This window comes from Tamandua tetradactyla, chromosome 1, assembly GCF_023851605.1.
Source record: "Tamandua tetradactyla isolate mTamTet1 chromosome 1, mTamTet1.pri, whole genome shotgun sequence".
Taxonomy (NCBI): Eukaryota; Metazoa; Chordata; class Mammalia; order Pilosa; family Myrmecophagidae; genus Tamandua; species Tamandua tetradactyla.
In genome coordinates this window covers 69,245,600-69,270,908 of record NC_135327.1, presented here as the reverse complement: position 1 = coordinate 69,270,908, position 25,309 = coordinate 69,245,600, and the positions used below count along the sequence as shown (strand labels likewise).

General features: G+C 42.1%; 1 protein-coding gene and 1 pseudogene across 9 annotated transcripts in view; one reads left to right on the top strand and one right to left on the bottom strand.

Moving 5' to 3' along the window:
- Positions 1 to 25,309, top strand: part of TNS3 (tensin 3) — a 434,926-nt gene that overhangs the window by 388,484 nt on the left and 21,133 nt on the right. For 8 of the 9 annotated variants that reach the window (XM_077118747.1, XM_077118722.1, XM_077118777.1 and 5 more), the window contains 4 exons: positions 3,557 to 3,728; positions 6,038 to 6,678; positions 7,382 to 7,468; positions 23,339 to 23,470. In XM_077118747.1, the coding sequence (XP_076974862.1) occupies positions 3,557 to 3,728; positions 6,038 to 6,678; positions 7,382 to 7,468; positions 23,339 to 23,470 (1,032 nt within the window). The remainder of the gene's footprint in view (positions 1 to 3,556; positions 3,729 to 6,037; positions 6,679 to 7,381; positions 7,469 to 23,338; positions 23,471 to 25,309) is intronic. The other variant, XM_077118732.1, reaches the window with a different exon arrangement.
- Positions 1,835 to 2,316, bottom strand: LOC143648576 (small ribosomal subunit protein uS8 pseudogene; annotated as a pseudogene).

The following is a 25,309-nucleotide window of genomic DNA, read 5'->3' as shown; positions in this document are numbered from 1 at the left end:
ATACATCCCATACCCCTTGTTCTAGTTTGCTAGCTGCCAGAATGTAACATACCAGAAACGGAGTGGCTTTTAAAAAGGGTAATTTACAGTTCTAAGTTTAAGAAAATGCCCCAATTAAAACAAGTCTATAGAAATGTCCAATCAAAAGTATCCATCCAGGGAAAGATACCTTGGTTCAAGAAGGCCGATGAAGTTCAGGGTTTCTCTCTCAAGTGAGAAGGCACATGGCAGACACAGTCACAGTTTCTCTCTCATTTGGAAAGGCACATGAACACAGTCAAGGTTCCTCTCTCATCTGGAAGGGCACATGGTGAACACAGTGTCATCTGCTGGCTTCTTCTCCTGTCTTCCTGTTTCATGAAGCTCCCCGGGAGGCATGTCCCTTCTTCATCTCCAAAGGTCACTAGCTGGTGGACTCTGCTTCACGTGGCTGTGTCGTTCTTCTCTGCTCTCTCAGATCTCTCATTCTCCAAAATGTTTCCTCTTTTATAGGACTTCAGAAATTAATCAAGACCCACCCAAATGGGTGGTGACACATCTCCCCTAATCCAGTTTAACAACCACTCTTGATTGGGTTACATCTCCAAGGAGATGATCTAATTACATACAGTATTGAACAGGAATTATTCTGCCCTTACGAAATGGGATTTTGATTAAAACATGGCTTTTCTAGGGGACGTACTTCCTTTCAAACCACACACCCCTTATCCCTCACTCTAATAGACTCACAGTATTTCAATCAACCCGATTTTTACCCTTTTTATCTCTTTTATTTATTTAATTTTTTTTCCTTTTTTAATTTAATTATTTTTAATTTAGAAAAATAACATATATACAAAAAAGTAACCCATACTGAACTCCAAAATCTGTTCTATAACTAATTGTTGTAATGTGCTCTGATATTTATTTATTTATTTATTTATTTATTTTTTTGGTTTCTAAAGACATTTTATTTTTAAAAAACTGATCACTTTATATGATCATTAGGTGCTAAAATATTAACATACCATCCAAATGTACTGAGATAGATGTGGAACTTAGGACAACTGCTTTCAGAAATAACCCCCAATGGATTTCACCAGTAAAAAAGCATTCAGCTTAAGGATATCTTCACTAACATTTTGGAATTAAGAAGTAGGCAGCAAAATCAAAGTTTGACCCTCTTTCTTCCTATATGAGGTAGCATAATATAGTAAATCATTTCTAAAGCAGGTTCAATGGAACTCATCAGTACATAACCTTCTTTGATGGGGCTGGGGATGGAGATTCATTTTTATAAAACCACTGATATCCCAAACCTGGCTCTTGAGATGCTTACACAGGAGCAGTTGGGTTTAAGTCTGACCTAAATGGGGAGTTAATAAAAATTGCATTGTAGTTGGTGTCACAAATTACTGCAAAGCATTAACAACCTACTACAGTTACTTCCATGTTACGTGCCAATGGCTTAGTAACTTATACCACACAGATCAATTTTTTTATCCCAACCACATCTGGTTCCAGCCATTTGCTACCTGCCTACTTTCTCATAGAGCATTTTCATAGTTAACTGTAACTATATTTTAGGACTGTTAAATATGAATATGAACATGTACTGTCAAGCTGAAAACTAAAGGGTAGCTCAGATTCAAAATACTTAATCATCTGACCCCAACCTTGATCCAACCACCCAGAGCAGAGACACCTTCCTCTGGGGAATTGTGATGATGTCAGATACAAGTTAAAACTTCCTGTGGGAATAGTATCACCCGATTGTCACAAAGGCTATACGCTGCCATAGATGATCTCGCTCCTCTGCTATAAAAGTTCAAAACGATTGAGTGGAAGCACCAGAGTCCATAAAGGCATTTTATTTCATGTATGCATTATATTTCTAGAAAAAGAATCCCAGGATTTTTCCTCCTGTGTGTTTTCTTCTTGCTTCTTCATGGTCCATGATGCCAGCTGAGGTTGTCAGTACAATGAAACCAAACTGACGAGAAGGGAGTAGATTATTCTGCCATTTTTCTAGATCTTTGAGTTGTACATCAAATCTGGGACTAATTACTCCACACTTGTTTACCCTGCCTGTGAGGTTCACAACAATTTTCCCAGCTCTGTGATCATCGATAATTTCAAATTCGCCAATATAGCCATGCTTCATCATCACAGTTAAGAAGCGGACGACTTTGGAGCACGGCCTGATAAGAACCTGGCGTTTGCCTCTCTTCTCGGCATTGTTGATGCTCTTGAGAGCATCCGCCAGGACGTTCATGCGCACCATTATGGCGGCACAGAAAGATGGCGGAAAGAGGAAGGGAGGAATGAGCACACGGAGTTATGGGTGATATTTATTTTTTATCCTTATGTTTTTTTTTACTCATTTGTCCATACCCTGGATAAAAGGAACATCAGACACAAAGCTTTCACAATCAAACAGTCACATTGTAAAAGCTATGTAGTTATACAGTCTTCTTCAAGAATCAAGGCTACTGGAACACAGTTCACCAGTTTCAGGCACTTCCCTCTAACCACTAAAATACACCATAAACTAAAAAGGAATATCTATATAATACATAAAATAACCTCCAGGATAACCTCTCAACTCTGTTTGAAATCTCTCAGCCACTGAGACTTTTATTTTGTCTCATTTCTCTCTTCCCTCTTTTGGTCAAGAAGGCTTTCTCATTTCTATGATGCCGGGTCCCGGATCATCCCTGGGAGTCAGGTCCCAATTGCCAGGGAGATTTACCCCAATGGGAGTCATGGGAAGGCATCTTAATCTAACGGTGATCCTGGATCATAAGCAGGACAAATTTTATAAATGGAATGTATGCAATTGTATGGAATGCACATGTGTTTGGGCACTAGACCGAGGCAGGCCTTCATTCCAGCTCTGTGTCATGTTATCCATGTTCGTAGTGGTGTTCTCTTAAACCTCCCGGGGTGATACTACCACTGGGCAGGACTGTCCTGAACTTTGGCTGTATTTTATAGAAAGCACATTCCACAGTACATGAGCCCTACTCATCACTGAGTGTACAACAGCCACATTGCCACAGATAAGTTTTTAGCCAAATGGAGGGTTCAATGAACCCTTCACTGGCCCAGCACCCATAGGTCCTACACTTTTTAGAAAGTGATTCATTTTGGTAGAGGGCATTCCTTCTGGAAATCCATCCTGCTGGCTTGCAAAGAAAAGGCCTCACCACACCCTAAGTGAGAAATGGACTCTGCTATAAACATAAGTAACTAAGAGCAAACTGGCTTTAAACTTGCAACAGAGGACTTGAGAGAACCAACCCAATAAGACATATCACATATCACGTTTCTCATCACAAACCAGCTTGCACAGGGATGAAGCTGATGAACTAACTGTAATTTGTTGAAAACCATATGTGGGAATTGAAGTTAGGTAGCTCCCGTTTTGGACGCATTGACAAGCAAGAGTATATCTGCCATCTCCTTCACCTTGTTGGTTCAGTTCAGATGTGGACAACGTAAAGCTTTCAGAAATGAACACCAGCAAATCTTTCAATGAAGGTCTTTCTGTCTTTTATATTTTTCCCTGGTATAGAACCACGCAGCTGCAGTGAGATTCGGAACCATTCAGTAGGGATGTCAGAGAGCCCCACTGGACCCAAGTCTGTGATGCTTCGGGCTGACATGCCAACCACACCCGCCTTTCAACAGACTTTTACATCTTCCTGCACAATTTCAAGCAACAGCCCTGCCCAGAGGAGAGAGAGGTAAGGAGATGGGGTCTTCACACTTAGGTTCTCCTCTTGAAGATGCTCAAAAAAATGACAAGAACATGGAAAGCTTGTTTTCCCATCAGGCTACCATCACGAATTAAGAAAAGTCACTCTTCAAAATTATGATAATAAATACGATTTTTTCACTCCTAAAGTAGGCTCCAGGTGTTAAGAGGCAGAGAACTATAGGAATGAGCGTGGATTTAGATCTGGGTTCAAGGGGGAAAATGAGACAGCTCCAGTTAGCTGCTGAGTTGACTGGGATCTGGAAAGTTAATGACTTTTAAAAGCACTGCCTGACCACATGCCCTAAGCTGAGGTTGGAAAGGGAAATTGTGGTGGGGCAAGTCGGTGCTGCATCTCCAGCTCTTCTCTACAGCTGGGGCATGGAAGGAGGCCCTGCTCAGGGCTGGGAATTGGGATAGGGACAAGCTCCAGGGCCCGTGTACAGGACAGGGCTGGCTCATGGAGGTGTGGCATTTATGCCAGTGTAGGGGAAAATATAGGAACACATTGGAAATAGAGGGCAAATGCAGGAAAATCGCTTTCAGTGAGGTTGGAAGCATGGAAAGGAAGGAGGCCACAGACAGAGAGAAATGTTGTATTTTTTTCTTTATGCTGACATTGCCATTGAGTAAGTTTATATGTAGTACCACTCCTCTTGCCCAGAGTAGAAGCAAATTTGTTGGTCCTTTATTTGTGTATGGGCATGTTATATGCTCTTTTATTTCAGTATCCTTAATTCTACCTCCTTTCTCATTTAAAAATGTTATCAAGTTATGTGCCTGATAATGTGTTTGCTATTGAACTATGCATATATTGTTTGGTGTTTTGCTCACTGACTTTCTATGTACTTAAGTGTATGATCATTTTCAATAGTCTCATTGGCATCCTCAATTAGCTGGTTCATCTATCAAACATGTTTTTAAAACTGTGTGCTATGGTCAGAAAGGGAGAAAATTCAACTTCCCCAAGTTGAATTCTTGATATTCTCACTGTGCAGACAACCAAAGCCATAGACTGAGCCCCCAGTCTTGGGGTTTGTTCATATGAAACTTAACCCCACAAAGGATAGGTCAAGCCTACTTAAAATTAGGCCTAAGAGTCACCCCCAAGAGAACCTCTTTTTCTTACTCAGATGTGACATCTCTCTCCAAGCCAACACAACAAGCAAACTCACCACCCTCCCCCATCTACATAGGACATGACTCCCAGGGGTGTGGACCTACCTGGCAATGTGGGACAGATATCCTAGAATGAGCTGAGACTTAGCATCGAGGGATTGAGAAAAACCCTAGAATGAGCTGAGACTCAGCATCAAGGGATTGATTAAACCTTCTCAACCAAAACGGGGAAGAGGGAAATGAGACAAAATAAAGTGTCAATGGCTGAGAGATTCCAAACAGAGTCGAGAGGTTACCCTGGAGGTTATTCTTACGCATTAAATAGATATCACCTTGTTAGCCAAGATGTAATGGAGAGGCTGGAGGGAACTGCCTGAAAATGTAGAGCTGTGTTCCAGTAGTCATGTTTCTTGAAGATGATTGTATAATGATATAGCTTTCACAATGTGACTGTGTGATTGTGAAAACCTTGTGTCTGATGCTCCTTTAATCTACCTGATCAACAGATGAGTAAAACATATGGAATAAAAATAAAGAATGGGGGAACAAATGTTAAAATAAATTTAGACTGAAATGCTAGTGATCAGTGAAAGGGAGGGGTAAGGGGCATGGTATGTATGAATTCTCTTCTGTTTTCTTTTTATTTCTTTTTCTGAATAAGATGCAAATGTTCCAAGAAATGATCATGATGATGAATATGCAACTATGTGATGATATTGTGAATTACTGATTATATATGTAGAACGGAATGATCAAAAGTTAAGAATGTTTGGTGTTTTTTGGTATTTAAAAAAAAAATTTAAAAATTAATTAAAAAAAAACAACCTGTGTGCTAGGCACCCATGTTGGAAATAAGGGAAGATGAACAAACTGGTGAGATACAGATATTCATTCCTAGAGGAATAAACCAGACACAGAATAAATAAGTGGTCCTCTGTGTAGTCATGCATGGTGGGTTTGACACCAGTACCCAGTGTTGCAGGGCCACAGGGAAGAAGTTTGTCCTGTGGGTGTGCACACACGTGGCCTGGCGTGGGAGCAGCAGGCTGGGGAAGCTTCAAAGTAGAGGGGAATTGTCGCTCTTAGTCTTGAGTAATGAAAGAGATTTTACACATTATTGTTGCTGGTCTGAGGTGCCCTGTAATGTGCCTTACCTTTTCTTTTGGTTTGTCTTTCAAGCAGCCCTTCTTCTGCTGAACCCCAGTGGCTAGAGACCAGCCCTAAATCCACTCTTGTCATGCTGGGAAGCAGCCGGCCTACAGGGAGTCTCCTCGGCACCTCAGAGTTTGTCAGCTCTGTCAAGGACTCCCCTGTACTGTCCCATTTCTCGCCTCAGGAGCTCCAGGTCACCTTCAACAGTCATGAGCGCACGTTGACAGAGCCTCCAGGTGCTCTGGCCACGCCCAGCAGCCAGGCCTTCCTGAGCTTCAGCGGCCCTGCAGTGGGCAGTGCTCTTCCGCCTGGGGCTGACTCAGGGGCCCTGCTGGCCAGTTCCCACGGAGCGTCCCCCACCCCAGGTACCCCACTGACAGTGGCAGGGGCCGCCGACAATGGCTTCCTGTCCCACAACTTTCACACGGTGGCTGCTGGACACAGCGGCCAGCGCAGCCCCAGCCTGCAGGGCCCCAGGGTGACCCTTTCCGGGCAGCCACCCCTTCCTGAGAAGAAGCGAGCCTCAGAGGGAGACCGTTCTTTTGGCTCCGTCTCCCCATCCTCGAGCGGCTTCTCCAGCCCCCACAGTGGGAGCACCATCAGCATCCCTTTCCCCAACGTCCTTCCGGACTTTTCCAAAGCTTCAGAAGCAGCCTCACCTTTGCTAGGTAAGCATGTTTCTGCTCGTGTAGAAGGACTCACCTCCAACTTCACTTGGGAAAGGAAGAGCCCTTGGGATGGACTACTTGAACTGGAAAGCAGTTCCCACCAGAGCTCAATCTCTCATGATGTTCTGATCACCTTGAAAGGAAATCTAGAGCCCTCAAGGTGGTCTGTGGATATCTAGGTGAATCCTACCTTTACCATCTTGCTATCCCATAAACAAAATACTGATCCAGTGTTTCTTATTGTTCGTCTTGACTTCTGCATCTGTCCAAGTTAGATTTATTCCAGCCCTAGATAAGCAGATATTTATGGTGGTTCTTTTCACTCAGCATCCTCATTCTTCCAAAATAGCTTTCTCTTTTAAATTCAATGAATTCATTCAAAATTTAAGTATGAGAGATTTCAAATGTATAAGAAATAAGACTGATCAAACAATAACAATCTTGCTTTATATCTTTCAATGATATATTTAAAAAATTTATTGCAAAGCCCTAATCAAAGTCTCATGTTGTTATTTGTTGAGTGTTACTCAAATGGTTTCCACCTTGTCTAAGACAGACATTTCCAATGTATTTTTTTTTCCTTTTCCAACACTTCTATTTCTGCCCTCCAGGATTCAACTTTAAGCCTTAGATTAATGAACAGGGCTGAGAGGCGGTGATAAAAAGACACTGACAGTTAATCTTTTTGATTTTTGTTTTGCAGATAATCCAGGTGATAAACACGTGACAGTGAAGTTTGTTCAGGATACATCCAAGTTCTGGTACAAACCAGATATCTCGAGAGAACAAGGTATGTCAGGAAGGCCAGGCTTCCTGGGACATCTGCCACGCTAAAGCACTTAGATTCCTTAGGGAGGAAGGATCTTGGACGTGGGAATGTCAGAGAACCATTCACTTTGTATGGTTTGAATTAGAACAAGACCTAGTAGGCTTTGTGACGTGGCTGCAAGGGAAAATGTAGAAATCTTTAAATTTTTATGGGAAAAAGTCAGTACTAATGAGAGAGCTGGCAGGGAAATGGGCACCAGCCAAACATTCCAGCATGGGGTATATCATTTTTGGCTGCTTCAACTGCCAACAGCTCAGCCAGCATTGCTGCCGCCACGACTACCGAGGGAGAAGAACAGACCGTACCCCTGGCATATGCATGGAAGCCTCTGGCCCCTGCCATTCTAAGCCACACGGGACGGGGTTTGAACAGGAAACTGAGCCACCTCTCTTTTTAACTGGGTTGCTCTGTGATGAGGCACTCCACTGCTTCAGCCCTCTTTCGTGTCTTGAGATATGATAGCCCAGCTCTTAATGATAGGTCTGGTGGTGGAATTGACCCAGTGCTTCAAACACAAAGCAGACCATTGATACCAGGGCTTGGTTCAAACTAAAGGAAATTTTTAAAAAATTTGAAATTACTCATATTTTTGAGCAGCTAGGTCACATGTCATTCTTACAGAAGCATGAAACATGCAGTGAGGTGCATGTTGAGAGTGGGGGCAGCTCCAATCAGTGGACCCTCTTGGGGGGACAGCCTCCTGGTGTGATCAGCAACCTATGTCAGTGAACTGCATCAGGCCCCTATGACATGCTGATGTCTCCCCACGGGGGCTCGCGGTCCTCGCTGGAGGGGATGCCAGTACAGCGTGGGTGCCATTCTTGGGAAGTGTGATTTTGGTGGCCTGTAGGGGATTACCTCTGAAAGACTGGTGTCTCACAAGCAAGGTTGGGGCTGGACCATGCCTTTCCAGTGGTTGGAAGGCTGGGATCGGGATGCCCAGGGAATGAAATTAATCCCTAGGGGCTGTTTCGTGGATGGTCAATTGGAGAAAGGCAGTGAGATGATTTAAAATAGCAAGGGAGGGTTTGTTAGCAAAGCTGCCTACAGTCAGCCCAAAACCCCCTTGGCTACTCTGGCACGTTATCTTGACCTCAGGCAGGAAAATCATCAAGTTCTTTCATTATGGTTCTTTCTCAGAAAGGCCTAGAGATGAATAGGTCTGTGGCTGAAAACAGCACTGCCAAATTTTCTCATTCCTGTTCTATTCAGTTAAGTAGATGATCAAAGTTGTAAGAATGTGCATGATCTCAATGAAGCTATTGTCATCATGAAAGTGGGGGAAAATGGGGAAATGACTGGAAAGATTTAATTTTCTGAATTGGCCCTTTGTGAAAATGGTCCTCACCATTGTTTTAGGGGCTGTGATGTGGCTGGATGCTATGTCTTTGTTACCACCATTCTGTCTGCCCCCTGCTCTTGTTGCAAGGATTCTAGTGACCGTCACCATCAGCTACAACGTCTTGTCCAACTGGACACACTGTGAGAGGTTCTTGCAAGGGCCAAGTTTGAGCCGACTTTGTAGAACCCTCGTCATACTCAGTTGATACAGTTTTCTAAACCAAAGTTATGCTCTGTGTGAGGCTACCTTCTTCTCTGATTGTACTTGCAAAAGTGATGTTGTATCAGAAAGCTCCAACTTCAGGTCAGACAGGCTTGAACTGGAATCCATCCTTTGATACCTCCGTGGAATAGATATGGTGATAACCTACCTGGTAGGGTTGTCGGGAGAGATGCTGTATTGAAACACTTAACCTTGATGCCAGCACAAGTAGATGCTCAATAAACAGTCACAGTTATTATTTTCATTATTATAATTACATTATTTTCATTTCATTTCCCTAATCTTAGCAATACATTTACAGTTATTTCTTTGAGTGAACCCATCTAAGAATGGTAATATGTTTTACCAGGTGCTGATTTTTCCAGCTGGACTCTATTTCTTCAGGGTCTAATGGTAACATCCCTCCTCTCATTTCTGATTTTTGTTTATGTGCATCCTCTCTCTTTTTTTCTTTGTTAGCCTTGCTAATGTTCCATTGATTTTTTTTTTTTTTTTTTGGAGGGGATTGGGGTGCATAGGTAGGCTCCAGGAATCAAACCCGGGTCTCTGGCATGGCATTCCAGAATTCTGCCACTGAGCCACCGTTGCACCACCCTGGTCCATTGATTGTACTGATTTTCTCAAAGAACCAACTTTCGGTTTTATTGATTCTATTGTTTTTTTGTTTTTTTTTAACTTTTTTATTATATAGAATAACATTTATACAAAGTAAAGAAATAAAAAAGTAATAGTTTTCAAAGCACTCTCAACAAGTAGATACAGGACAGATCCCAGAGTTTGTCATGGACTACCATATGATCCTCTCAGATTTTTCCTCCTAGCTACTCCAGAATATAGGAGACCAGAGTGCTTAAATATTTTTCATCACCACAATCTACTTTCTTTTTTATTTTTTTTTGAAAAATAACATATATACAATGGGAGCAAGAAATTTCAAAGCACAGTACCACAATTAGTTGTAGAACATATTTCAGACTTTGACATGGATTACAATTCCATAATTTCAGGTTTTTACTTTTAGCTGCGCTAAGATACTGGAGACTAAAAGAGATATCAGTTTAATGATTCATCAATCATATTCATTTGTTAAATCCTATCTTCTCTGTATAACTCCACCATTACCTTTGATCTTTCTGTCCCTCTCTGGGCTCTGACCATGTTTGGGCTATGACCATTCTAACTTTTTTCAGATTGGAAGGGTCTGTCAGTAATATGGGGCAGGAAGATGGAACTATCTGATGTTTTGGAGAGGCTGGAACCTCTAGGTTTCAGGACTTACCTAGTTCAGGGACCCATCTGGATGTTGTAGGTTTCTGGAAAGTTACATCAGAGCATGGAATGTTGTGGGATGTTATATATTGCCCTAGGTTTTCTTTAGCATTGGTTGGAATGGTCCCGGTTGGAGTTTGGCAAGTTATGATAGGTAGAAATATCTAACTGAAGTTTGCATAAGTGTGACCTCCAGAGTAGCCTCCCGACTCTATTTGAACTCCGTCTGCCACTGATACTTATTATTGTTCTTTTGTTCTTCCTTTCATTTAACTGTGCTTTAATCTTTGTTATTTCTCTTCTTCTAGTTTGCTATTCTTTCTCACGTTCCTCCAGATGAGCAGTTAAGTCCTCGATTTTTGCTCTGTCTTCTTTTTTAACATAGAAATTTAAGGCAATAAATTTCCCTCTTAGTACAGCCTTTGACACGTGATATGTTATGTTCTCGTTTTCCTTCATCTTCAGATGGCTACCAATTTCTCTAGCAATTTCTTCTTTGACTCACTGGTTATTTAAGAGTGTGTTATTTAATCTCCATATATTTGTGAAAGTTCTCACTCTTTGGTGGTTATTGATTTCCACCTTCATTCCACTGTGATCAGAGAAAGTGTCTTTAAATTTATAAAGACCTGTTTTGTACCCCAGCATATGGTCTGTCCTGGAGAATTGAATAGAGAACAATGTATGTCCTGGTGTTTGGGAGTGTAATGACCTATGTATGTCTGTTAGGTCTAATTCATTTATCAAGTTGTTTAATTTCTCTATTTCCTTGTTAATCCTCTGATTGGTCTATCTGTGGAGGAGAGTGGTATATTGAAATCTCCTATTATTGTTGTAATATCTGTTGTTCCCTTTAGTTTTGCTAATGTCAGTCTCGTACTCTGGAGCTCCTTGACTGGAGGCATAAACATTTATGACTGTTATTTCTTCTTGGTTATTTCTTCTTTTATTAATATATAGTGTCATTTTTTTGTCTCTTATGATGTCTTTACATTTAAAGTCTATTTTGTCTGATGTTAGTATAGCTTCTCCTGCTTTCTTTTGGTTGCAGCTTGCATGGAACATCTTTTTCCATCCTTTCACTTTCAGTCTATTTGTATCCTTGTGTCTAAGATGAGTCTCTTGTAAGCATCATATAGCTGGGTTCTATTTTTAATCCATTCTGCCAATCTGTATCTTTTAATTGGTAAGTTTAGTCCATTAACATTCAAAGTCATTACCATAAAGGCATTTCTTGAATCTACCGTCTTATCTTTAGGATTTTGTTTGTCAGATCTATATTTTTTTTCCCTCTTTCTCTTTTTATCCTTTAAATTACCCTTACTGGTGCTCTTTAATTCTGTGCCCTCCTCCAGACCTCCCTATCCTGTCTTTTTTTTTCAGCGAACAGAATTCCTGTCAGTATTTCTTGTAGAGCTGGTATCTTGTTAAATTCTCTCTGCATTTGTTTGTCTGTGAAAATTGTAATCTCTCCCTTAGTTTTTTTTTTTTTACATGGGCAGGCACTGGGAATCAAACCTGGGTCTCCAACATGGCAGGCAAGAACTCTTCCACTGAGCCATTGTGGCCTACCCTCTTCCTTAGTTTTGAAGGACAGTTTTGCTGGGTACAGAATTCTTGAATTCTTTCTCTTTCAGGATCTTAAATATATCTTACCACTGCCTTCTTGCCTCCATAGTGCCAGTTGAGTAGTCCAAACTCAATCCTATGTGGTTTGCCTTGTATGTAGTAGATTGTTTTTCTCTTGCTGCATTCAGGATTTTCATCTATATTCATTAGAGAGACTGGTCTGTAGTTTTCTTTTTTTGTAATATCTTTGCCTGGTTTTGGTATGAGGGTGATGTTGGCTTCATAGAATGAATTAGGTAGTTTTCCCTCCACTTCAGATTATTTTGAACAGTTTATTATTTTGAACAGATTATTTTGAAGAGTTTGAGGAGAGTTGGTACTAGTTCTTTCTGGAATGTTTGATAGAATTCACATGTGAAGCCATCTGGTCCTGGACTTTTCGTTTTAGGGAGCTTTTGAATGACTAATTCAATCTCTTGTGATTGGTTTGTTGAGGTCATCTATTTCTTCTTGAGTCAAAGTTTGTTGTTCATGTCTTTCCAGAAACCCGTCCATTTCATCTAAATTGTTGTATTTATTAGCGTAAAGTTGTTCATAGTATCCTGTTATTACCTCCTTTATTTCTGTGAGGTCAGTAGTTATGTCTCCTCTTCCATGTCTGATCTTATTTATTTGCATCCTCTCTCTTCTTCTTTTTGTCAATCTTGCTAAGGGTCCATCAATCTTATTGATTTTCTCATAGAACCAACTTCTGGTCTTATTGATTTTCTCTATTGTTTTCATGTTTTCAATTTCATTTATTTCTGCTCTAATCTTTGTTATTTCTTTCCTTTTGCTTGCTTTGAGATTAGTTTGCTGTTCTTTCTCCAGTTCTTCCAAGTGGACAGTTAATTCCTGCATTTTTGCCTTTTCTTCTTTTCTGATATAGGCATTTAGGGCAATAAATTTCCCTCAGCACTGCCTTTGCTGCGTCCCATAAGTTTTGATATGTTGTGTTTTCATTTTCATTCACCTCGAGGCATTTGCTAATTTCTCTTGCAATTTCTTCTTTGACCCACTCGTTTAAGAGTGTGTTGTTGAGACTCCACGTATTTGTGAATTTTCTGGCACTCCGCCTATTATTGATTTCCAACTTCATTCCTTTATGATCCGAGAAAGTGTTGTGTATGATTTCAATCTTTTTAAATTTGTTAAGACTTGCTTTGTGACCCAGCATATGGTCTATCTTTGAGAATGATCCATGAGCACTTGAGAAAAAGGTGTATCCTGCTGTTGTGGGATGTAATGTCCTATAAATGTCTGTTAAGTCTAGCTCATTTATAGTAATATTCAGATTCTCTATTTCTTTATTGATCCTCTGTCTAGATGTTCTGTCCATTGATGAGAGTGGTGAATTGAAGTCTCCAACTATTATGGTATATGAGTCTATTTCCCTTTTCAGTGTTTGCAGTGTATTCCTCACGTATTTTGGGGCATTCTGGTTCGGTGCGTAAATATTTATGATTGTTATGTCTTCTTGTTTAATTTTCCTTTTATTAGTATATAGTGTCCTTCTTTGTCTCTTTTAACTGTTTTACATTTGAAGTCTAATTTGTTGGATATTAGTATAGCCACTCCTGCTCTTTTCTGGTTGTTATTTGCATGAAATATCTTTTCCCAACCTTTCACTTTCAACCTATGTTTATCTTTGGGTCTAAGATGTGTTTCCTGTAGACAGCATATAGAAGGATCCTGTTTTTTAATCCATTCTGCCAGTCTATGTCTTTTGATTGGGGAATTCAGTCCATTAACATTTACAGTTATTACTGTTTGGATAATATTTTCCTCTACCATTTTGCCTTTTGTATTATATATATCATATCTGACTTTCCTTCTTTCTACACTCTTCTCCATACCTCTCTCTTCTGTCTTTTCGTATCTGACTCTAGTGCTCCCTTTAGTATTTCTTGCAGAGCTGGTCTCTTGGTCACAAATTCTCTCAGTGACTTTTTGTCTGAGAATGTTTTAATTTCTCCCTCATTTTTGAAGGACAATTTTGCTGGATATAGGAGTCTTGGTTGGCAGTTTTTCTCTTTTAGTAACTTAAATATATCATCCCACTGTCTTCTAGCTTCCATGGTTTCTGCTGAGAAATCTACACATAGTCTTATTGGGTTTCCCTTGTATGTGATGGATTGCTTCTCTCTCGCTGCTTTCAAGATCCTCTCTTTCTCTTTGACCTCTGACATTCTAACTAGTAAGTGTCTTGGGGAACGCCTATTTGGGTCTAATCTCTTTGTGGTGCGCTGCACTTCTTGGATCTGTAATTTTAGGTCTTTCATAAGAGTTGGGAAATTTTCAGTGATAATTTCTTCCATTAGTTTTTCTCCTCCTTTTCCCTTCTCTTCTCCTTCTGGGACACCCACAACACGTATATTTGTGCGGTTCACATTATCCTTGAGTTCCCTGATACCCTGTTCAAATTTTTCCATTCTTTTCTGGATAGTTTCTGTTTCTTTTTGGAATTCAGATGTTCCATCCTTCAGATCACTAATTCTATCTTCTGTCTCTTTAAATCTATCATTGTAGGTATCCATTGTTTTTTCCATCTTTTCTACTTTATCCTTCACTTCCATAAGCTCTGTGATTTGTTTTTTCAGTTTTTCTATTTCTTCTTTTTGATCAGCCCATGTCTTCTTCATGTCCTCCCTCAATTTATCGATTTGGTTTTTGAAGAGGTTTTCCATTTCTGTTCGTATATTCAGCATTAGTTGTTTCAGCTCCTGTATCTCATTTGAACTATTGGTTTGTTCCTTTGACTGGGCCATATTTTCAATTTTCTGAGTGTGATCCGTTATCTTCTGCTGGCGTCTGGGCATTTAGTCAGATTTCCCTGGGTGTTGGACTCCACAGGTTGAAAGATTTTTCTGTGAAATCTCTGGGTTCTGTTTTTCTTATCCTGCCCAGTAGGTGGCGCTCGTGGCACACGTTTGTCTATGGGTTCCACCAGTGAAAGTTGCTGTGGGTCCTTTAACTTTGGAAAACTCTCGCCGTAGGGGAGGTTCGGCAGCCGAAGCGTCTTGGAAGAGTGCCAGCCGGCCCGAACGCGGGGAGGGTCGCTGGCCGCCGCAGCATGGGAGAGCGCCCAACCGAATTTCCTAGTCGGCCCGGGGCGCCAAGCGTGGCGGGAGGGCACCAGCTGTCGCAGCCCGGGAGAGTGCACTGTTCCCAGCCGGACCGGGGAGTCACGTGTTTGGAAGGGAACCCCCGGTCACCGTTCTCCACAGTCTGGGGATTTCCGACCCAACTGTCTCAGTTGGTCCGGGGGGCCTCGTGTGGTGGGGGCGCCAGCTACCGTGGCCCACGGGGACCGCCTGCCCAATTCTGCCAGCTGGCCTGGGAAGGAGGAAGGGAGGGACTCCAGCCGCTTGCTTTCCCGCCCGGGAAAGCCCGCACCCCTCGGCGATCTCACCAGAGCTGGTTCTCCCAGACAGTCAGCCGTTCCAGGATGGGGTACGCCGTCCCTTTGATCTCCGTCATGGCTCCGGGAGCTGCTCTGTATTGTCTCCACTCCCCCAGTAGCTGTTCTGGAGGAGGAAAGGTGAGGGTGGCAAGGCTGTCAAGGCCGGTGGCGGAGGAGCCGGTGAAGGCGGAAGAGGGCATGGTGGTGGTTGGAGAGCCGCCGGAGCAGGAGGGGGAAGAGGGGAGAGGAGGGCGGGCAGGCTGGCTGCTGCGGGGCGTGGGCGCCGCGCGCCGGGCCGGCGGACAAAGAGGGGAGAGGAGGGCGGGCGGGCCGGCTGCTGCGGGGCGTGGGCGCCGCGCACCGGGCCGGCGGGCAAAGAGGGGAGAGCTGCATTCAGGATTTTCTACTTCTCTTCAACATTTGACAGACTGATTAGTATGTGTCTTGGGGAAGGCCTATTTGGATTTATTCTATTTGGATCTCATTGGCTTTTATCTTTAATTTACATATTTATGTTCTTTGTAAGGGTTGGGCAGTTTTCTCCATTATATCTTCAACTAATCTTCTTAGCCCTTTCCTCTTCTCTTCTCCTTCTGGGATGCCGTTGATTCTTATATTTGTGCACTTTGTTTTGTCTATCATTTCCGTGAGATCCAATTCAAATTTTCCATCTTTTTTGCCATTTTCTCTTTTGTGTGTTTGAAATCAGTTGTCGTGTTCTCTAGTTCACTTATTCTTTCTTCTGCCTCTTCAAATCTGTTGTGTCTCTAGTATATATATGTATATTTAAGATTTTTGTTGTTAAATATAACATATATACAAAGAAAAGGAAGAAAAAGCAATGATTTTCAAAGTGCATTTCAACAGTAGATACAGAACAGATTTCAGAGTTTATTATGGATTTACCATTCTAAGATTTTTCCTTCAAGCTGCTTCAAAACACTGGAGGCTAGGAGAAATAGGTTTTTTTTTTTCTTTTTTGTGACAAATAATGTACAAAAAAAGCACATGAAAAATAATACAAAAAGCAATAAATTTCATAGCACATCATAACAATTAGTTGTAGAACAGATTACAGGGTTTGGTATGAGTTACAATTACACTATTTTAGGTTTTTACTTCTAGCTGTCTAAGACACTGGAGACTAAAAGAAATATCAATATAATGATTCAACAATGATACTCGTTTGTTACATCTTACCTTCTCTGTATAACTTCAACATTGCCTTTGATCTTTCTCACATTCTTTAGGGGTATTTGGGCTATGGCCATTCTAACTTCTTCATGTTGGAAGGGGCTATTGTTAACATGAATAGGGAAATGGAACTAGCTGATGTTCTGGACAGATTATACCATCTGCATTTCAGGACTTATGGTCCAGGGACCCATCTGGAGGTTTGTTCTACAGCATCTTTAATCTCTGTGATATCTTCTATTTTTCTGTGTTTTTTTTTTTTTTCAAATTCCTCTTTATGCTCTTCTAGTTTCTTGTTGATCTTCTTTATGTTATTAGCCATCCCATTGATTTTATTTGTAGAGTTATATGAGCATCTTTGGTTAGTTTTTCCAATGTCTGTGTCTCCTCCAATCTTTAAATTTGATCATTAAGCTAGGCTCTATCTGTTTTCATCTTGATATGCTCAGTAATCTTCTGTTGCTTTCAAGGCATGTAAATATCCTGATAGAGTTTCCTTGGAGGTTGATTTCCTTCAGTAGTCTAAAGCTTTGTATTTGTGTGACAGATGTGGAACAGGATGCGGGGCGTGGGGAGGGACACAACAGTGCGGTGATGGGTTGCAGCGTAGGTATATGCAGGGATTGGGGACAGGACAGTGCCTGTGAGTGTGGGATGTGGGGCACAGGATTGTGGAGGTGTGGTGTGCAGGCTGTGGGAGAGCGCAGCTCAGGCGGGCTTTGGAGTGCAAGAGAGGGTTCAGCATGGGGTACACAGAGGTAGGAAGGCAGATGGGGTTTCTGTGTGGATACACCAAGGCTTATGTGCAGGCAGAATGTGGTTTTGCAGGGGTCTGGGACGCAGATGTGTGAGTATGTATGGGTGGGGTGCAGGTAGCAGGGCTTGTAGAACATGGGTCACAGACAGGTGATGTCAGATAGGTGTTGCCCTAGCACGGGTGCACAGGTGCGTGGGGGGGGGGGTTGGTGGTTGGGGTAGGGGTGCACGTGTGTGCAGTGTGAGAGCTATGAAGCACAGATATGCACATGAGCACCTGCCAGGTGTAGGAGCTTGGCAGTTGTGCCAGGGGTGGGGCAAGATGTTCATGTGTGCGAGGCAGGGTGTTGGGGTGCAGGGATCAAGAGGTCAGTACACGGATGTGTGGGTGTTTGGTGAGGAGAATATGCAAAAGCGTAGGGAGCGGGTCCCTGGTGTGCGTATGCACAGTGCTCAGGTGCAGCAGGGCAGAGTTTCCCCTGTGCGGGCTGGGGGCGAGTGTGGCCCAGATGCACAGGTCAGAGCTTTCCCAAAGCTGGGGACATCATGAGGGGGCGCATGTGCATGGATCTGGGGCAGCCATAGGCTGATGTACACATGCACGGAGCTTAGGGTGGTGAGGTGGGCTGGGTTGCGCGACTATATGGGCTTGGGGTATGTATGGACTGGGTATGAAGGGTATGCAGCCAGGATGTGCAGGTGACTGCATGGAAGGGGCAGGAAGGGGAAGATGGAGGTTGAGGGGCAAGGCCAGACTGTGATTGTTCCAGAGAGGTGGATTGGGCTGGAACCCCGTGTATGCATGGGGCTGGGTTGTGGGGCAGGGATGTGTGGGGAGGGGTGTCAGGGCTAGGGTGCTTGGAGCGTGGTTGGGGGAGGGTCGGGTGACAGGGTTCAGGTGCGTGGGTGTTGGGGGAGTCTCATGTTGCAGACAGTGCACTTGAAGGCCATGGCTTGGCTTACTTCCTAGCCCCCGTCTCCCCATCTGTGCACTCCTGAGGGCTCTGGACTTCAGTTTAGAAAGGGGTGCATTAGGCTTTTGCACTAACTGGGTGGTCTCTGGTTCTCTGCATTCCGGTTCTGCTTTTTCGACCAGGGCCTCCCTATGTGGTGTTGAAGACCCTCGCGGGTCACTTACACCCTGGTATAGCCGTCCCATTTGCCTTCCCACCCCTTCTCTAGCCATTCCTCGGAGCAGGGGTGAACTCAGCTTGCCTTATTTCACCATCTTCCCGAAGCTCCTCCAATTTGGACTCTAAAAATGTGACTTCTTCCATTTCTAGATGTTTGATAGAGAAGATAACCTGTGTACAGAAAAACCTATGTTCTATTGTGCCAGCTTCTCCAAACACGACTAAGTATGGGTTTGTTTTGTTTTTGTTATAACCATGATATATATCTTTTTCTAGAAAGATGTGTCTTTTTCTAGAAAAACTACAATGAAATTTTTTTAACTGTTTTTTTATTTGTACAGTATAACATATATACAAAGCAAAGAAATAAAAAAGCAATAGTTTTCAAAGCACTCTTCAACAAGTAGTTACAGGACAGATCCCAGAGTTTGTCATGAGCTACCATATGATCCTCTGAGGTTTTTCTTTCTAGCTACTCCAGAATATAGGAAAAACGAACAAGTATTTTTTTTTATTATCACTGTCGACTTTTTTGAGTGTGAAAAATAACATGTATACCAAAGAGGAAGAAACTTCAAAGCACAGCACCACAATTATCTGTAGAACATATTTTAGACTTTGACATGGGTTACAATTCCACGATTTCAGGTTTTTACTTCTAGCTGCTCTAAGACACTGGAGACTAAAAGAGGTATCAATTTAATGACTCATCAGTCATATTCATTTGTTAAATCCTGTCTTCTCTGTGTAACTCCACCATCAACTTTGATCTTTCTGTCCCTCTCTTTAGGGGTGTTTGGGCTATGACAATTCTAACTTTATTCATGTTGGAAGGGTCTGTCAGTAATGTGGGGTAGGGAGATGTTATAAGAAGGCTGGACCTTTTAGGTTTCAGGACTCATCTGGGCCAGGGACCCATCTGGTGGTTGTAGGCTTCTGGAAAGTTACTCTTGTGCATGGAATGCTGTGGAATGTTATGTATTGCCCTAGGTGTTCTTTAGTATTGGCTGGAATGGTCCTGGTTGAGGTTTGGCAAGTTATGATAGTTAGCAAGGTCTAGCAGAAGCTTAGGTAAGCAACCCCCAGAGCAGCCTCTCAACTCTATTTGAACTCTCTGTGCCACTGATGCTTTATTAGTTACACTCTTTTCCCCCTTTTGGTCAGGATAGAATTGCTGAACCCATGGTGCCAGGGTCAGACTCATCCCTGGGAGTTATCTCCCATGCCACCCAGGTGACTTTCACCCCTGGACGTCACGTCCTTCGTGGAGGGGAGGGCAATGATTTCACTTACAGAGTTGGGCATTGGAGATGACTCCCAGGGATGAGTACAATGAAATTAAAAAATTTTCATGTAGCTATATAGAAGATGAGTCAAACATGGGTTTTGTTTTTGTTTTAACTGTCAAGATTTATCCTCATCTGAAAAAGCTACAGTGAAATTTTCATGTAGCTACATAGGAGATGTGTACAAACCTGGGTTTGTTTTTGCTTTTGTTTTAACTGTCAAGGTAGATCCTCTTCTAAAAAAACTGCTGTGACTTTCAGGTAGCTACATAGGAGATAGAGAAGAAAAAGAAAACAAAGCAAGATAGCTTCTTCTGGAGTATAATACACCACATTTAACTATTATAAGATTAATTCCTTGTTGGTTTTTTCTCCCTGATGCAAACATAAAAATACCTCAAGGGGACAAAAGTAAAGTCAAATAGAAATTCACTATTATGGTGCCATTTATATTTTCTCAGACTTTTGTTTCTCTTACTACCTTTGAAAGGATTCGTCATAGGGAAAGAGGTTGGGAAGAAAGTGCGCTCATGTCTCTGCCCTCCGTGCCAGGCCACCAGCTTTAAAAGGGGAATACCATGCCAAAGTTGCGGCCAAATGTCCCTCAGACATGTGGGATGTATAAAAATTTGTTTTTACAACTTCAGCACATTAGGCTCCTAAGCTCATTTCTGTTTTTAAAAAATTGGCTCCTAAACTGCTTTCTGTTTTAAAAAATAACAAGCCAAAAATTATTCTCTGGCTACCTTTTGCTGGCCTGTCTCTCCCGCACACGCACGGCCTGACTTCCTGGGGACTGGGGAGGCATTCAGGCCTGTCCCAGGGTTTTGGCTGTCAGCTTCCCAAGAGGCCCTAGGACAGGAGAGGAGAACCAACCAGAGCAGAGCCAGAACCCCGGCTGCGCCTGCATTGACCAGAAGTCTGATCCCCATGGGAGGTCATCATGCCAAAGTAAGAACATGGTTTTTAAAAAGCTGTGCTTAAAAAAAAAAAGGCTCTGGAGAGGATAATTTCTATAAGTGATTTTCCCTTACTTAAAGGAAATGATGTACATTCAGCTCTCAAATTTAGGAGGCATGTTATGAGGAAAAAATGCAGTTGAAATCATGGTTTAGAGGCCTATCCTCAAAATTCCAGAGCATTCCCTGCCCAGTACCCCAGGGCCCTCCCTCTCCCCAGCTCCCTGGGCTGTCATCTTGGATGGGGGCTGAGCAGCAGATGTTGGTTGAAGCTCTGGCTGGCTTTAATATCACAGGTATTAGGCATGTACCCCTTTCAGGAGTTGGAACCAAGTCTGTTTCACTTTACATGTGCCCAGTTTTCCACCCCATTCCGCCCCCCCAACATGACTAGTTTACAATTTCCTGCCTTGTCACAAGAAAGGTGTTGAGTTTATCCAGCATCTCTTAATTTAGCACACAGGGCAAGGGCATAGGACTGTGGAAATGTGGGTATATGAAACCATTGTCTCATCTTAGAGCCCAATAGTTGCCATTCCTGTAGTTTGGGAGCCTATGTAGGAACACATAAGGAGGCCTTGGACAGAGGATGCCATGAAATTATCTCCTGGAGGAGGGACAGGGATGGCATGCCATTTAATGGTTTATGTCCCAGGTCCTAATTTATTCCAGATAGAGTATTTGGCATGAAAAAAAAAAAAAGTGATGTTGTAGCTGGAACTTACTATGTATCTTATATTTTAAAACCCTAGTTTTCGCTCTTTTTTTTTTTTTTTTTTTTAATACATGGGCAGGGACCGGGAATCGAACCTGGGTCCTCTGGCATGGCAGGCAAGTGTTCTTTCCTGCTGAGCCACCATGGCTCGCCCAGTTTTCTCTTTTTTATATAAAGGGAAATAGTCAATGAAGTTTAGAGATTTATTCCTGTTGTCAGAGAAAATTTTCTTAGCGCAGCATCCACTGTGAAGCTGACACTGTGAAGCTGAAAGATATAGGACTTTCTTCCTATATCCCAGGGAAAGGACTGGGAGTGTCAGGTTTTGACCTTGAAGAGGCAGGTTTTGTTTTGGTTTGTTGTATCCAGCAACAGGTGTGATTAGCTAAATGCCCTCCAACTTTACCTGAGTTGCTTTACTCAGCTGATTGATTGATGACAAGCCATATAGAGAAGGTCCTGTAGCCTGGTCAGGCTGGCCTCAATCAGCCGTGTCCACCCCGGGTGCTGTAGGAGAGAGGGCTGCCCAGGGGCCACATTTTTGCCTTTCCTTATAGCAAATCTTGAAATTTGTGTTAACTATTCAGTACCTTTGGGCATGTATCCTTTCTATCTTCAGAAAGTGTGGTTAGAACTTCTTTCCTCCTGTTCACTTTTAAATTTTTAAGAAAAATACTACACCAGGGAAGGTTCTAAGGAATGGAAGGAGCAGGGATGCAGTGTGACAAGTGGGATTCCAGTTCCTGCACCACCATGTGTCTCCTGCATGTCTCTCCTGCTCACACGCAGTCTCACTTTCTGGGGACGGGGGATGGGAATGCAGACCTGTCTCGTCGGGTTCATCTGCAGATCCAGTTGCTTGTTGACTGAACTGCTATGGCCCTGTGAGCTGTGAGTGGGGGTAACCGTCCCGACCCCTGGATGCTGGGAGATAACTGGAGACCATATGCAAGAGAGGGCACCCAACCACTCTCTCTAAGCCAACTGAGCAGGTGAACTCATTGCCCTCCCAGGATAAGCTGGGCCCAACTTAATAGGATTGAGAAAGCCTTCTTGACCAAAAGGGGAAAGAGAGAAATGGACAAAATTCAGTGGCTGAGAGATTTCAAATGGAAGTTAGAGGTTAGCTTGGAGATTATTTTGTAGATAGCCCTTTTTAGTTTATGGTGTATTGGACTGGCTGGAGGGAAGTACCTGAAACTGTCGAGCTGTGTTCCAGTAGCCTTTATTCTTGAAGATGATTGTGTAATGTTACAGCTTTTACAATGTGACTGTGTGATTGTGAAAACCTTGTGTCTGATGCTCCCTTTATCCAGGGTATGGACAGAATGAGTAAAAAAATAAGGACCAAAAATAGTGAATAACGGAAGGAGTAAAGGGTAAAGAAAATTGGGTATGTTGCAATACCTAGTGGTCAATGAGAGTGAAGGATATGGGGCATGGGATGTATGTTTTTTTTTTCTTTATTTCTTTTTCTGGAGTGATTCAAATGTTCTGAAAATGACTATGGTGATGAATACACAACTATATGATGATAAAAAAATATTGATATGGTGATAAACCATGTGATGATAATGTGAACCATCATTTATATATTATGGATGGATTATATGTCGTGTGAATGTATCCCAATAAAATTTCATTTAATAAATAAATTGATTAAAAGTTAAAAATAAAAGTGAGAGCACCCAAGATGACATCCATACAAAGAGCCTCCCATTTTCCTTTGGCCACCTTCATAGTCAGTCTCCCCAGAAATGTGAGTCCCCCGGATCTCCTCCAGGGCCGACTCAGCTGCACACAGGAAGGCATCCTGCTGCCTTCCAGGGTGTTCCTCCAGCAGGACAGGGTGCCACGCACCCTCAAAGCAGTGAGCCCAGGGCTTCCCGCTCGATGGCCCAGATGGAAGCAGAACCTTGACTTCTTTCACTTCCCTTCCTCCAGCCATCACCATGTTGAAGGACAAGGAGCCTGGATCCTTCATCATCAGGGACAGTCATTCTTTCCGCGGCGCCTATGGTCTCGCTATGAAGGTTGCCACGCCCCCGCCTTCTGTCTTGCAGCTGAATAAGAAAGGTAGTGTCCCCAGATTTTGACTCCTTAAACTAACCTCTATAGGATGTTAGTCCATTGTTTTACTTTTATGCTAATAAAATACTACATGTCTTATAACAATACTCATGAGTTTTCTTTTTAATATTAAATTTTTCAGGTATATTTTAAGTAAGTATTGTCCTTTTTCAAGAAAGAATATTCATTATTTTATAAATGTTACTTTTTGTCATTTTGAATAGGTAATAGGTTCCATTATTTAAAATTAAAACTATAGAATAAGGTAGCTACTAAGCTTCTGCTCCCATTTTTACCCAATTTTTACCCAGTTTACCCGTTTTTACCTCCATCTGCCTCCCTACCTCCTCACCCTCCCTTAGTAAACATCTGCAATAAATTCTTGTGTATCCTTTCAGAGATTTTCTATCTAATGCAGGCAACTATGCATTTTCTTCCTTTTTCTTATATGAAAAGTAACATATGATATAGACTATTCTTGCACCTATACCCAGTAGAGTTTTCTAGATTGACACGAGGTGATAATAGTATAAACCTAGGGTCACTAGGTTATGAATTTCTCAAGGTAAAGAGCTATAACTTGTTTGTCTTGTTCCTAATACATTCTGCAAAGAGAAGTAGTATTTGCTGAATTGTATAGAAATATACAAATCTAATTGAATTTTTTTAGCCCTTCTTGTCATGAAAGACACCACATATAGAAAAGCTTGTATCCCTAAATGTACAGTGCAACAAATTATCATAAATTGGATGCACATGTAACCCCAGCTCAGGAAGTGGAACCTTGCCAAAAATTCCCCTGCATGTCCCTTCCTCTTGTGTTATAACCTTTCACCACCATTATTATTGTTTGCTGTTTGAATGGTTCCGCATTTGGGGAGTGTGAAGCCCTTCAAGCTGGCTCCTATGTCCTTAGACATATCCCCATTCATCTGTGAGTACTTCATGTTTTAGGCTCACTTTGTAAGTTCCCTGCCTCGGCCATTTCTTGCAAACTCCCTGAATCTGTTTATTGGAGAATGATATTTAGAAGTCAAGATCCAATCATTGGGTGTGCTGTTTGCCAGTGGAGCATCATTCCTTCTCTGTAGGAAACAAAGCTAGGAAATATTTTTAAAAATACGGGAGCTCATAACAATATCTCCAATTCAAATACAGCATCACAGCATTCCTTTTCACCTTTTCCCTTTCTAGATTTGTGTATCACTCCTCCCACAAGGAGAACTTTGGTTCCCACCATCCTCAATATACTTATTCACTTGTTCTGTTCCCCAGTATAAGACAGAACATTTCAAATGATTGTATCACTATCATGGCAAAGAGTAAACCTGTTACATCAAGTGTAAAGTTAATATGTTTTTTAACAGCCTTAATGTGGATCCCTATACATTATAGTTTAGTTTCTCCTATTTTTAACTTTGTATAAGAAAACTAACATAGTGTGCATTCTTTTGTTTCTTGCTTCTTTTGCACAATATCATGGTTTTAAGATTCATTCATTATGTTTTGAAGATTTCTCATGGCTATTGGTCTTTTCCATTGCTTATAGTCTTCCATTATACAAATATACTGCAATTTATCCATTCTGTGGTTGGCAGACAGTTGGGTTTTGAAAATACCATGCAATGGGAATTTTTTAGCTCAGTCTTGAGGCTTGGAGAACTCCAATCAAGGATATGCTTTCTTCCTGGAAATTGACATTCTGAGACCACCTGCTGGTGATCCTTGGCCCTGGGCTTCTCTGTCACATGGCATGCACATGGTGGCCTCTGCTGACCTCCGCCTTCTCTTCCGGGTTTTGTTGACTTCAGTTTTTGCTTCAATGGCTTTCTCTTTCTCTGTCTA